The sequence below is a fragment of the Salvia splendens genome, chromosome 19 (genome assembly GCF_004379255.2).
Source record: "Salvia splendens isolate huo1 chromosome 19, SspV2, whole genome shotgun sequence".
NCBI lineage: Eukaryota > Viridiplantae > Streptophyta > Magnoliopsida > Lamiales > Lamiaceae > Salvia > Salvia splendens.
The window spans coordinates 24,350,423-24,364,519 of NC_056050.1; the positions used below are offsets into that span (position 1 = coordinate 24,350,423).

Here is a 14,097-nt window from a genome sequence, read left to right on the forward strand (position 1 = left end):
ATCTCTATATATGTGGAGTATTTGCAAATCAATGAAGAAAATACAATATCTATGTTTCAAATTTCAAGCTCTATTCTCGCAATACCTAAGAGCATCTCCAATGCCGGCGTCAAAATCGCGACGCCGATTTTTCGCCGACGCCGGTTCTGACGCCGAACCATTGGAACCGGCGTCGGCAAAATCGGCGTCAAAATCGGCGTGGCCATGCCGATTCGCGCGATGACGCCGGTTCCGACGCCGATCATCACGGCGCCATTGTGGGTCCCGGATCGGCGTCAAACCGGCGTCAGATTTTATTTTTTTTTCTTTTGAAAACACTATATATACGCGCTTTGAACGTCATTTTCATTCGCACCACTTGTTTTAACGAATACTCTCTTTACCTTACTTTCTGTTCAAGATCAATAACGAGCAATGGAGAACAACTACGAAGGTACTCCAGTGACTCCCGGGGGATGGTCTCAGACTCCCCCGCCTCCCGGTGTAGGGTCTCAGACGCCCCCGACTCCCGGGGTAGGGTCCCATACTTCCCCGTCTCCTGGGGGAGGTGGTTGGCCTCCGATGACCGGGTACTACAACATGTACCCGTGGCAGCAGATGATGTCGGGGTGGGCACCCGGCATGCAGCCCCCTATACAGATGATGCCGGGGTGGGCACCCGGGATGCAGCCACTGGCGCAGCAGATGATTCCACCGGCGCAGCAGATGATTCCCCCGGCGCAAGGGACGCACGGGGGGACAACGCCTATCGGCCGACTTTTGATTTTTCCACCGGTTCTTCACACACATCGACCCCAACGGATGCACAGTATACGGAGACCTTCTCCTTAGCGGACTTGGGTTTTGATATGAACGAGGTTCCGGAAACTCTCATTCAAAGCCAGGGAGTAGGGCGGGGTAAGAAGAAGGGCAAGGCCAAGAAGGTCGGTGAGTCGTCGCAGCCGGAGGCTGAAATCCGGGGCCGGAGGAAGTGGAGGACGCGGAGAACGTTGCGGTTGCCAAGGCGTGGGTGAGTGTCTGCGACGATCCTCTCGTTTCGAACAACCAGAGGATCGTCAACTTGTGGGCCAAGATAGCCGCAGCCTACAGGCCATTTTGCCCTGAAGGGAAACCGTGCACCGGGGAGGAGGTCCGGAAGTGCTGGGACCGAATCAGGTCTGGCGTCTCTCGATTTTCGGGTTTGTACGCCAAAGCCCTCCGCATGCAGACCAGTGGCCAAACAGAGGAAGACTGCAGGAGGATTGCGGAGAGAGCCTACCCCGATCCGCAGAAGAAGTACTATGAGTTCACCTACTGGAACTGCTACGTTGTGCTCAACGAGTCAGAGAAATTCCGGGCAGGCGTCGACGCTGGCTGGCCGAAGAGGCAGAAACTGAACTATACCGGAGATTATAGCGGCAGCAGCGGTGGTTCGACAGACCTCCCCGAGACGGCCCAGGAGGTCCCGACTCCTCGTTCGTTCGGTCGCCGACCTCGCCCGGTTGGCCAAAAGCGGGCGCAACAGGTTGCGGGGGGGGCACCCCGAGTTCCCAGGGGGTCCATTCGACATCCCCCCTCGGCAGGTCTACCGAGGAGCTCAAATTTTTCGCGCGCTCAAATGGTGAAGACCTTAGCCGACTTCCAAGCGGCGGTGGACCCCGAGGTGAAGGATTTTCTTCGTGTATTGCTCCAGAGCCAGCGTGAAGAATTGGAGGCAATGAGGAGGGACACCGGCGGGAATAGCAGCGGCGTAGGTGGCGACGGAGGCGGCGGCGACGGCGGTAAAGAAGCGCTGGGCGACGACGGAGACGAGGACGGCGGCGAGGAGTGATTTTGTTTTACTTTTTTAAATTAATGTACTTTTTAATTTTTGTACTTTTTTTTAAATTATTGTACTTTTTTTTAAAATTAATGTACTTTTTAAGTTTTAATATTATTATTCGAATTTTCCATATTTGTCTCGTAAATTAAATTCCGTATGTTGATACGAGTGTAAATTAAATTATATAATTGTTATTAGTGATGTGGATAGGTAGTGTGAAGGCTATGTGAGGGCTATTTGATGTCCAGTTGATGTGGCAAGCTGATGTGGCAGGAGAATTGTAGTGCTGATGATGTGGCAGTGTGAAGGCTATGTGAGGGCTATTTGACGTCCAGTCTTACTGGAGATGCTCTAACAAACCCTATTTATGAGCTTTGCATCGCCGCTGAGTTGATTAATACTAGTATGAAGGAAGATTTGTATCTGCCATCATGAGATGCAAATATGTTTGTAAATCATGGCGCGATTTGATAGAAGGGAAATGGGGTGAGTTTGTGACATCCTATGCTCCAAAACCGGGCCTGGCTTTCCTTCATAGTCAAGGCACGGGTTACGCAGTCTGCGATGAGGGCTTTCAGCCACTTTTCTGATTCCGTTTGCCTACCCTGCACGAACCTCGTGTTGTATTTGGTTCAGTTAATGGTTTGATTTTGGTGTGGGAAGGATTTGACAAACGTCATTTTACTCTTTTCGTACACAATCCAATTACTGGTGAATATAATGAGATTCCTCCTCTCCCTAAGCGTAGGAGTGTATTTGGATTTGGAGTGAGTAAATTAAGTGGGAAATATAAGATCTTTTGTTGCAATTTATCTAGGTTATGTCATGTATACACTCAGGGTGGTGGTACATGAGAAGGGTCGTGGAGAAACATTGCAGCCTCAACTACACTACCTAACCTAAAAGAGTCGTCGTGGTATACAGCAAAAGAACCCATAATTTCGGGTTTCGGGTACCCAATACCCGTCGGGTATTGGGTCGGGATCAGCGGCGGATCTAGGTGGGGTCGGCCGACCCCACCACCGTCCCCGGAGTGCCACCGGAAAGCTGCCTCCGACCCTACGGCATCCATGAATCCGCCCTTATTCCACGCAGAGAGAGATGAGCGGTGAGGCAGTGACTACGTCTGGAATATGGAGGCGGCACAGTGGACGTAGCCACCGTGAATGAAGAGAGGGGAAGAAGAAGCTTTTTTTCAGTTTATGCTCGTCGTGTAGTTGGCGAGGAGAGAGAGACCGAGAGGCAATAATTAGAAGTCATATAATTTTCTTTTTTTTCCATGTACTCCATTTACTAGGTAATTTTAAATAGCTTAGCTGGCATCACTTTCTATTATAGATAATTAATTCTAATTTTAAATTAGTCTCAGAATTTATTCTTTACTTGTTTATTTCAAATATAGTAAATTAATTATTTTGATATCTATTTTAGCCAAATAAGATTTTGAATAATTTGTATATTATATTTTAATAAATTATCTTATTAAAACTTAGGACATTACTTGAAATGAATGATGATAATATAAGTATCATTTTTTGATTTTTTAAAAATTTAGTTCTATAATTTAACATTTCAAACATTGTTTTTATACTTTCTAAATTTTGGTAAAAAAAATTATACTCCCTTCATCACATAAAAATATGTGCACTTTTCATTTTTTCGTTCTTCATATAAAAAATATGGGCATTTCCATTTATAGAAAATTATCCCAATTTATTACTCATATACACCAAGTTATTTACAACTTATACCACTATTAAAACATTATATCCACTAACACTACTTTAACTATCCTTCTGTTCATCTTTCTTACTTTATCAATTTTGTCTTAATTCTCGTATCATATCATATGCCCATATTTTTATGGGATGGAGGGAGTATGTCGTTCTCACATTAAAAAAAGTACTCATTGGCCCTAATTAAATTAATATTTCTTTATTAAAAAAATTATTCTATTATTATTTTTGTTGTTTGGTTCAACTTCGACCCCACGATATTTAGTTCCTGGATCCGCCATTGGTCGGAATCGGGTATACCCGAAACCCACGGACTAAATTTGCATGCCTATCTATACACTTAAAATCTGTCGATTATGTGTGATGTTTTGTTGGATAATAGAGGCGTACGATTTGAACTGTTGATTCGAACTGAAGCGTCGGAATTTCAAATTTGTGATCACTTGTTGAACATTTCGGCTCGAGCGCCTTAATTCAACTCTGTAAACAGTAACTTTCATGAAATTTTTTTGGTATGGTGCTAATAAGAGTGAATGGAAGAGTTTTAGTTGAGCCTTGACAAATGTTGAATATTTTAGCATTTCAGCTCCAGTGCCTTTTACTCTGTAAATAAACCTTACTGGTATAAAATTTTCACTGTTTTCATGATCATTTTTGGTATGGTGCTATACTAATAAGGGTGAAGGAAAGAATTTTGGTTGAACATTCACAAATGTTGTTGAGTGAGTTAGTGTAATTGATATTATTTGTGGACCAGATTCAACAATGCAGCTGCAGAAGTGATTTGGGCTAGCATAGGCTGCATCTGCAGTTTCATTTGCCCCATTTTCCTAGGGCTGGAGGATTGGCCTTCCACGGGTGATCGTGCGACATATCTGCTCAGGCACCGTGGCATCATGAGGGACGAGCCTACAATCTGTGTAGTGCTGATGGAGAAGTTCATCTCCACCATCGCTTTTGTGGCCTTCTTTTTTGCCTTCTTGGACTGATGGAGTTGCTGTGTGTAGCTATTTTCGTGCTGGTGGAGATGGCTTGGCCCGTCTTTGAAATCTACATGTTGTTTTTCTTGTATACTGTCCCCATTAATGCAGGTCTTTGTCGCCATGGTTGGGACTTTTACTTCCTCGGCTGACCCATGCTCAAGGTGCCCTTGACGCTCTTCCTCATCGGGTGGCGAATCACCATTTGGCGTGTTGCTGTGTCAGCTTTGGCTCGAGTGTGATCCGCCTCATCGGGTATTGGATGTTATTGTTGCTAGAAGGAATGAAGGAGCTTAGCTAGTAATGTAGTAGTAAATCTTGACTCTTGAATCTTAGTTTCTTCTTATGCCTAGAAAGTTTGGATCTTGTTAATGAGTTAGGAATTAGTAAGTTTAGATTTTCGAATCTAAGTGTCGATATGATGCTAGGTCTTGTGTGCCCTGTTGTTTAGCTTGAGTATCCATGGATTCCCCAATATGAATGCAGCGAAACGTGGAAAAATATTGATAAAGTCTTGACGGATTTATATTCTGCTTGAACAAAAATATGTATCCTAAGCACAATAATAATCACATTTTCATTCTATCTACCTCTTTTAAATTGCCCATAAAAATTACTCCCTCCGTCCTGACAGCTAAGATGACACATTTCTTAGTCAGAATGTGTCATCTTATTTGGAACAAACTAAAAAGAAAAACATGAACTAAGGGTACTATAATTTTTATATATTTCAAGTAAGTTTATCATTTTACATTAATAATAATCACATTTTCATTCAATATACCTCTTACTATAACAATTTTGTATTAAAACTTTGGTAGTCTATTATCAAGAATGTTTTTATCAAAATTAGTTTAGTACTACAATTTTGTACTCCCTTGGGACAAACCAAAAAGGAAGAATGGGATGGGGGAGTAGTAAACTTCAAAATCACATTTTTCTTTTATAGTTCTCATTTTAATTTATACAGTACATTTTATAAAATAGAAATTATTTTTATTTTATTCTTCTTTGCTAATCTCACAAAATAAAATAAAAAAATGCTCTGCTTAGTGGGACAGAAAAAGGGGTGAAAACTGCAAAGAACTGCAGGAAAGAAAGAGTGCAGAAAATATCAGTCCCTAGCCGAGCTGGAAACAGTTACTTGGGGTTTGCCGCCGCATTGAGGGAAAAAGAAAAACCAATCAATCTCAGAAATTCCAGTTTCCCTCTTTCTAGGGTTAGATTTTCTCGCAATCCCCAATTCCCGATTTCTCACTGTTTTGATTTGACAACATTTGATCGGGAATTGATGGCGGAGTCGCACGAATTACTTCAATCGGTGTTGTTAGGGCTCATCTTCTCCTACCTGCTCGCGAAGCTATTCTCAGTGATATTCGCCTTCCGCGACGAGAATCTGAGGATCACGCGCGCTGATTCACCCGAGCCTGAAGCTGAAGATGTAGCCGCAGATTCCTCGGCTCGGAATTCGGATGAGAACGAGCCGTTGATCCGCGGCGGAGGCGTGTCGGGGAATGAAAGCGTGGTGACGAGTGATCACAGTGATAGTGACGACGATTGGGAGGGCGTCGAGAGCACCGAATTGGATGAGATCTTCAGCGCCGCCACTGCGTTTGTTGCGGCCACGGCTGCCGATAGGGCGGCGATGAAGGTGTCGAATGATGTCCAGCTCCAGCTTTATAGCTTGTATAAGATTGCGACTGAGGGGCCGTGTTCGGCTCCCCAGCCTTCTGCCTTGAAAATGACTGCTCGTGCGAAATGGTGAGATTCATTCGACTACCATTTCTATTCCTGATCGAGTTTATTGGTTCTCGTTTGAGTTGCTTTTTCATTTATCATTGATGTTTGGAGATTACAATGTGTGATTTTAGTTTGTTGTTGTGAAGCTGTGGGATTTGGATTTGGTCGCCTCATAAACATGTTCATCCTTATTAAGTGTTCCAACTTTAGGTTCAAGTTGTTTTGGTAGGAAATAAAGAACATATCTTCGCTGTGGTGAGTACTGTTAAGGAGCCGAGAAAATATATGGGGATCTGCATAAAAGGTTCTCTGTTCTTAAGGAACATGAATTATGCAGTTCTGATTCTCTTGGTTACTAAGCACATGATTTTTATATCTGTTACAGGGATACCTTCCCTCATTTTTTCGGTTTCAATTCCTTCCCTCATTTTAGGTCGTGCTTTAATGATTAAATGCCTCTTTTAAAGTTCTTGTGCTGTATTTTGAAGGTGTTTCATGCAGTTGCTATTGTATGGCTAGTAACATAGGTGGCATTTTGTGTGAAGTTCAAAATTTGTAGTGGCATATGGCATTATATTTCGGTGACTTCTTGTTGTTTTGCTTGTTTTCTCTGCCTTTTGAGATTGTAGATATTGTGGCTGACCCATTGAAATATTTTTTTTTGTGCTAGGCAAGCGTGGCAGAAATTGGGTGCTATGCCTCCTGAAGAAGCAATGGAGAAGTACATTGACATTGTTTCTGAGTTATATCCCACTTGGGCTTCTGGCCTTGCCAGTGTGAGATTAGATTCATTTAGCTCAATTATATGAATTCTGAGTTCTATATTTATTCTTATCTTAACCATTGTTGTTGTTGGCATTCATATGCATCGTATAGCAACATCAGAAGAAGAAAGATGAAAGTACCAATGATGCATCCATGGGAGGTGCTGGAGGACCTATGGGACCTGTTTTTAGTACATTTGTGTATGAAGAGGAATCGGGAACTGACTTGTGAGTATGCTAATTATTTCTTTAATGTTATATGACTTTCAGTCACATCATCTCACTATATCCTCTGTATTGTTGTCTCCCTGTTTCCTCACTTCTATGGTGCAATATTGTGTATCTTACTATATTAAATATAGACAAGGATGGTAGAAGGGAAGGTTACTGAAGAACATTAAATGTTAGCTTTATAAGATCTTACAAGAAGACTAATCTCACACTCTCCTCTTCCATCCACAAGGGACAGGGGCATGTACACCTTAAGAGTTCATTCAATTCCTCGACTCCTAAAGATGTTATGATAATTTTTTACATGATTATGTAGTATTTTTTTCTTGTGCATGCTAGTATTAGTTCATAAATATATTGAACTAATACTGTATACTTAGTGATGATTTAAATATGGATCTAACTTCTTCTCATCTCGTCAAATTCTACGTTCCAACCATTCATCAACCCTGCATATCATTCCTACAATCCTCTTGAAACCTCGCGTGTATGTAACTAGAAACGTACATTATTTAATTGGAAAAATACGTACTTCCTATCTGGTTTTTATATGGTTTCTGATAAGTCCTCAGTGTTGGATAGAATTAGAGGCAATTGTGCATGGAGTCTGGACATAAAACTAATTTTCTAGCCCTTTTCCTCATTACTATGATAATATGGTTCAGAAAGGAGATTTTGTTTGAATCTTATCTTCTATTGTCTTTGTAGGAAATTGGATGCTATTCATGCCTTTGCACGTGAAGGAGATGAAGGAAATCTGCTCAAGTGCATTGAGAATGATGTCCCCCTAAATGTGAAAGGTTTGCAGAAGTCAAAATTCTTGTGTCCCCCATGCTATACCTTCTCCCTTTCTTGTGCCCATTTTATAATAAGTCAATAACTTGTTCCCTGATTGCCTTCCATGAAGCTGCTCCTTGAGAAAAAAACTTTATTTTTAAACAATTAATCTGTCAATTTTTCTTTGGTTCTTTTCTATGTTTTTGGGGAGTTGAAAGGAAAAGCTGTAGTTCAGCAAATTCAGTACCATCAGTGATTCTATGTCAGCTTAAAATATGTCTTGCATTTATATCTCATGCAAATCCTCATATCTATTTGTTTAGATTATTAAATTCCCATTTTTTGCAGACAGTGAGGGCCGTACTCCTTTACACTGGGCTGTAGATCGAGGCCATTTGAGCACTACTGAATTGCTTCTGAACAAGAACGCTGATGTCAATGCTAAGGTAGATGCAAATTTTATATATAGTGTTTATATATTCACATCGGTTGGCTAAGAAAAGACAGCACATCCTCCCCAACCAGAACGTCATATTTTCTATTTCATGCGGTTAAAATGTTTGGAATAACTTCATGGTGATGGGAGGGATATATCTTGGGCTCTGAGCTGGCTGTTTTAGGTGTCACTTTGTTGGAACAAAGCTGTATTCCTGGTTTTTGCCAAATGTTTAACTATCTGTGGTTATTGTAGGATGGTGAAGGCCAAACCCCTTTGCATTACGCTGCTGTGTGTGAGAGAACTGCCATTGCGGAGTTACTTGTGAAACATGGTGCGGACATAGAAGTGAAAGACGACGAAGGGAATGCTCCGAGGGATCTCTGTGAGTCGAGGTGGTCAGGGTTGGATCTCGTAACTAAAGGGGCCAATTAATCGTCTCAATTGGGAAGTGTTCCACACTGTACAGGACTAAGATCGTAACATCTCAAGGATTAAGCAAAATTTCAGCCTTGAGAGATTGGTGGTGGTGTGTCTAAACTTTGTAGTTCCTGGTCCCAATTTGTTCTTTTGCCTAGTTGGGAGTAGGTTGAATTTTGGGGGCTCATCTGCACTTCCTCGGATAGATTCAATTGATGCTAATCGAATTCACCCCTTTCTCGTCTCGATTACTATTATTGGAACTTTCAAAGTGCGACACTCGTCTTTAAGGGTAACATTCGATACATTAGACAAGATGCCGCCTTTAAATTTATGGATATTGACTCCTAATATCATGGAATTTTTAGAAAGTAAGGATTTTTTTCACGAACTTTGAACTTGATAAATAATATCACGAACTTTACCTGAGTTTGTTATTTTTCACAACGAAAAAATTCCGATTAGATTAATGGTTTGAAGAATAATTTTTGAGGGTGTACTTAAAAAAAACTATCATCAAAGATTGAAGAACGAAGTTGTTGTCGAGAAATTACGGAAAAAAAATCCGTATCAAAAAATTATTTGTTGTAATTTTTTCGTCGGTGGAAAATAACAAACTCAGATAAAAAAAACTCAAGTAAAATTCATGATATTATTTACCAAGTTTAAAGTTCGTAGAAAAAGCCCCCGACTTTTTAAAAATCTCATGATATTAGGGGCCAATATCCCTTAAATTTATATTCATTTGATTATAAAAAAAAACTTCATGAGCAATAGTTAAAATTAAAATACGTATGAGACTTGGAATGAGTAAGGCATTCACATAATCAAAACTCAGAAAGAAAAACAAGCAAACAACAAATGCATGAAAATTCGACCATTCTACTTCTACTATGTATCAAAATCCCAAAAAATCACAAATCTAAAAACCTAAGAAAAAAATCATTTACAGTTCATCGTGGTCCTCGGCAGAGGCGCCAGCGGCACCACCAGACCTCTGGTAAACTGCGGTGATGATGGGATTGCACACAGCCTCCACCTCCTTGAGCTTCTTCTCATACTCCTCCTTCTCGGCGCTCTGGTTGTCGTCCATCCACTCCAGCGCCTCCTTCGTCGCGGCCTCCACCTTCTCCTTCTCTTCGGCCTCCAACTTGTCCTTGTCGTTGATCTGGTTTCTCATGTTGTAAACGTACGTCTCCAGGATGTTCGTGGCGTCGATCCTCTCCTTCACCTTCTTGTCTTCGTCGGCAAACTCCTCCGCCTCCCTCACCATCCGGTCGATCTCCTCCTGGCTTAGACGGCCCTTGTCATTCGTGATGGTGATCTTCTCCGACCGCCCTGAGGCCTTGTCTTCTGCCTTCACGTTCAGAATGCCGTTCGCGTCCACCTCGAACGTCACTTCAATCTGTGGCGTACCTCTGTTCACAAACAATGCCATTACACATTGAATGGAATAGTCTTACTAGATATAGATAAGAGGGAGGGAGGGAGGGAGGGAGGGAGAGAGACGATTAAACGAACCTTGGTGCCAGTGGGATGCCAGTCAAGTCGAACTTGCCGAGCAACCTACAGTCCTTGGTAAGACTTCTTTCACCCTCAAAAACCTATGAAACACACCAGTGTAACAATCATCAAGATTTGCTTACAGAATCTTATTTCATCTAAGAAATAACAAGAGTGGAATCTAATAATATACCTGAATGGTTACGGTGGTTTGTTGATCTTGATAGGTGGTGAAAACTTGGGATTTCTTGGTTGGGATAACGGTGTTTCTTGGGATCAATTTTGTCATCACTCCTCCGACGGTTTCAATGCCGAAGGTCAATGGCGCCACATCCAACAGCAGAATATCTGATTCATATGCATTTTGTTAAAAATCCGCAACATCCAAAACTGCAAAAGTAAAACCACGAAAAGAGCATTCCTCACTTTTGGTTTCATCACCTCCCTCTCCGCTGAGGATTCCACCTTGCACAGCAGCACCGAAAGCAACGGCCTCGTCGGGGTTGACACCCTTGTTAGGCTCCTTGCCATCGAAGAAGTCCTTGAGAAGCTGCTGAATCTTGGGAATCCTGGTGCTTCCACCAACAAGGACGATCTCATCAATCTGGCGGTTTCTCCAAACCAGCGTCGTCCATGGCCCTCTTAACAGGGCCCATGGTCTTCCTAAACAGATCGTTGTTCAATTCCTCAAAAGGGGCTCTGGTCAGAGGCTCAGAGAAATCAACTCCGTCGAAGAGGGACTCGATCTCTACTCGGACCTGGTGCTGACTGCTCAAGGCTCTCTTAGCGCGCTCACACTCCCTCCTCAGCTTCCCGAGTGCCCTGTTGTCCTTGCTGATGTCCTTTCCGTGCTTCTTCTTCACCAGCTTAATGAAGTATTCCATGATTCTCTGATCAAAATCCTCACCTGCAGCGACAGCCAAACATGTCGATTAGTCGCTATACGATAGTAGTATTACATTATATGGAACCAGCAATGCTTCACCATATTCAGTCTATACCTCCCAAGTGAGTGTCTCCATTTGTAGCAAGAACCTCAAAAACCCCATTATCAATGGTCAAGATGCTGACATCGAATGTTCCACCACCAAGGTCAAACACAAGAATGTTCTTCTCGCCACCTTTCTTATCCAAACCGTATGCAATGCTGCAGCAGTTGGTTCATTGATAATCCTCACAACATTCAGCCCAGCAATTGTGCCAGCATCTTTTGTGGCCTGCCTTTGTGCATCATTGAAGTACGCTGCAAAATGACAATCACACATAAACAAAATCAGCCATAAAACGATCAAACCACATCCAAAAATCTCCCTGAGGGCAAAAATATACCAGGGACGGTGACCACAGCATCCTTGATTTCTTTCCAAGGTAAGCCTCAGCTGTCTCCTTCATCTTCACCAAAATCATGGCCCTGATCTCCTCAGGGCTGAACACCTTTTTCTCACCATCCTTCACGTCGACTTCAATGTAAGGCTTCCCATCCTTGTTCACTATCTTGTAAGGGGCAAGCTTCATGTCCCTTTGAACTTCTTTATCCTCAAACCTAAATAACAGCCAGGTCATGAACACAAGTCATGAAATCATCTAATTACTTGACCATTATACAAAGGTAGATTAGAAGAAAAGTAGGAGAAATTACTTTCTTCCAATGAGTCTCTTGACATCGAAGATTGTCCTCTCAGGATTAACAGCTGCTTGATTCTTTGCAGCCTCACCGATCAACCTCTCACTGTCGGTGAATGCAACCCAAGATGGGGTAATACGGTTACCTTGATCATTCGCTATAATTTCAACATGTCCGTTTTTGTAAACCCCAACACATGAATAAGTTGTACCCAGGTCTATCCCGATAACTGTTCCGAGTTTGGTAGCCTCTTCTTTGGCTATCGAAAATGCGAAAAAACTGCCTGTTTCAAAGAATAAATATCATATCAACACATTTATCCCAACAAACCGCACTAAACCACGATTAAATACAAATGTGACAATTTTTCGTATGAAACAGAGCCAAAATTATCTGAATTTCGGGGTGGAAATCGCAGATGATAATCTAACTAACCGAATACGAATATGTTGCACAATGCACACAAACACACAGAAAAAGAGCTCTACTGAAGTTCATAATTGGTGGCCAGCAATACATAAGCAATAAAATCACAAAATCTAAGCTGAAATTGTTCCTATACAGATCATCATTCTCGACGGAAATATGAAACACAATTGCCGAACAAAAAGCAGAAATAGAAAAATTTACGAATATAGCAATGCTAAAACATAAGCTTAAAAACAATCCTATAGATATCACCTATTCTCGACACACAAAATAACTTCAAAAAATGCAGCAAATCAAACAATGAAATCTGCAGACTTAAAAAATTCCAACAATTGCGCTGAAACAGAAAATTCCGCAAACTACATACTCACCGATCAGAACGAAGGCGAAGACGACAAAGGAAGCTCGTCGCCGCTCCCACGCACCAGCCATTGCTTCAAGCTCAACAATGTGTAGAAATAGAATTACAGTTGGCCTTGGCTTTCACCTATTTACGCTGTTTGATTTTTCTCTTCTGTTTCTAGTTACGAAATCGGAAGAATCGTTGATGAAAATTGTGGAGTTCGCGGCAATATATATAGAGCCATGGCGCATGGATCACACGTCACCCGTGATTACCTGGACTAATCAGGTTCCGGAATGATCAAATTATAATTTGAACGATAAATATCGAACTTATTACTATTTATATTCAGTAATAATTCATGGAATGTCAATCAAGATTCACAGTCACAACTAAACTTTTATTTGATATATATATACATTTATTTTTCTTATTAATCTATCTGGGTTTTGTTTTTATTCAAATTCATGTTTTTTAATTAACAGTTACTATGTTACGTACTTGCGTCCCTTGTCAAAAAACATCTCATATAAAAACATATGAACTTCAGAAACTTACTAAAATAAATACTTTAATTTGAAGTTTTTCAATGTGATGTATAGACATGTCGGAAGATATACTCAAATCCAAGAAGATAGGAATAGATATATTTAAATTAATTATTACATTTTATATATATACAAGATAGAAATAGATATTATTTAAACTAATAATCAGATTTTATCTATACATAATACATGTCACCTTGTATGGATATCTAATAAGATTAGGATTATGTCTTAATTCCCTATATGAACAATACTCAAACATAAATACAATCTTTAACGGAAAAATTCTTTAATTATTAATATTTTATTTTCGCATTATATTTTCTAACAACATGCACTAAAATAATAACGTGTGAAAGGAACTCCAAACACAATATCTATGTTTTAGAATTAATTATCTATAAATCCACGACACACAATCAGTGACGGATCCAATATTTTCAATCTGGGGGTGCAAAAGCAAAAAATAATTCCATTCAGATTTAAAATTTCAAAACATGACTGATTTTTTTTCTCTTTGTTTTATTTTATCAATTGTTCTATTATTTAAAATATAGTTTTTTATATTTTTTTATTATAAAAGTTATTAAAAAATAAATAAATTATTTTATAGTGTCACTTAGACGATGAATTATGCATTTGAAATACAAATATTTATGTTTTGTTACTTAGGATTATAGTATTATATAGATATGAATATTATGAGATGAGTGTTATAATTACTAATTTATGATACTTTCATGTTAGTAATTAAACTTGAATTTA

General features: G+C 40.5%; 1 protein-coding gene and 1 pseudogene across 1 annotated transcript; one reads left to right on the forward strand and one right to left on the reverse strand.

Annotated features, from left to right (window-relative positions):
• The first annotated feature begins 5,584 nt into the window (after positions 1–5,584).
• Positions 5,585–9,181, forward strand: LOC121780026 (acyl-CoA-binding domain-containing protein 1-like). Its single transcript, XM_042177543.1, has 6 exons — positions 5,585–6,278; positions 6,928–7,033; positions 7,134–7,249; positions 7,961–8,052; positions 8,378–8,475; positions 8,721–9,181. The coding sequence occupies exons 1-6, from the start codon at positions 5,809–5,811 to the stop codon at positions 8,898–8,900; spliced, it is 1,062 nt and encodes a 353-aa protein (XP_042033477.1). The 5' UTR covers positions 5,585–5,808; the 3' UTR covers positions 8,901–9,181.
• Positions 9,182–9,831: 650 nt separating this feature from the next.
• On the reverse strand, positions 9,832–12,873 carry LOC121778760 (annotated as a pseudogene).
• Positions 12,874–14,097: the final 1,224 nt, after the last annotated feature.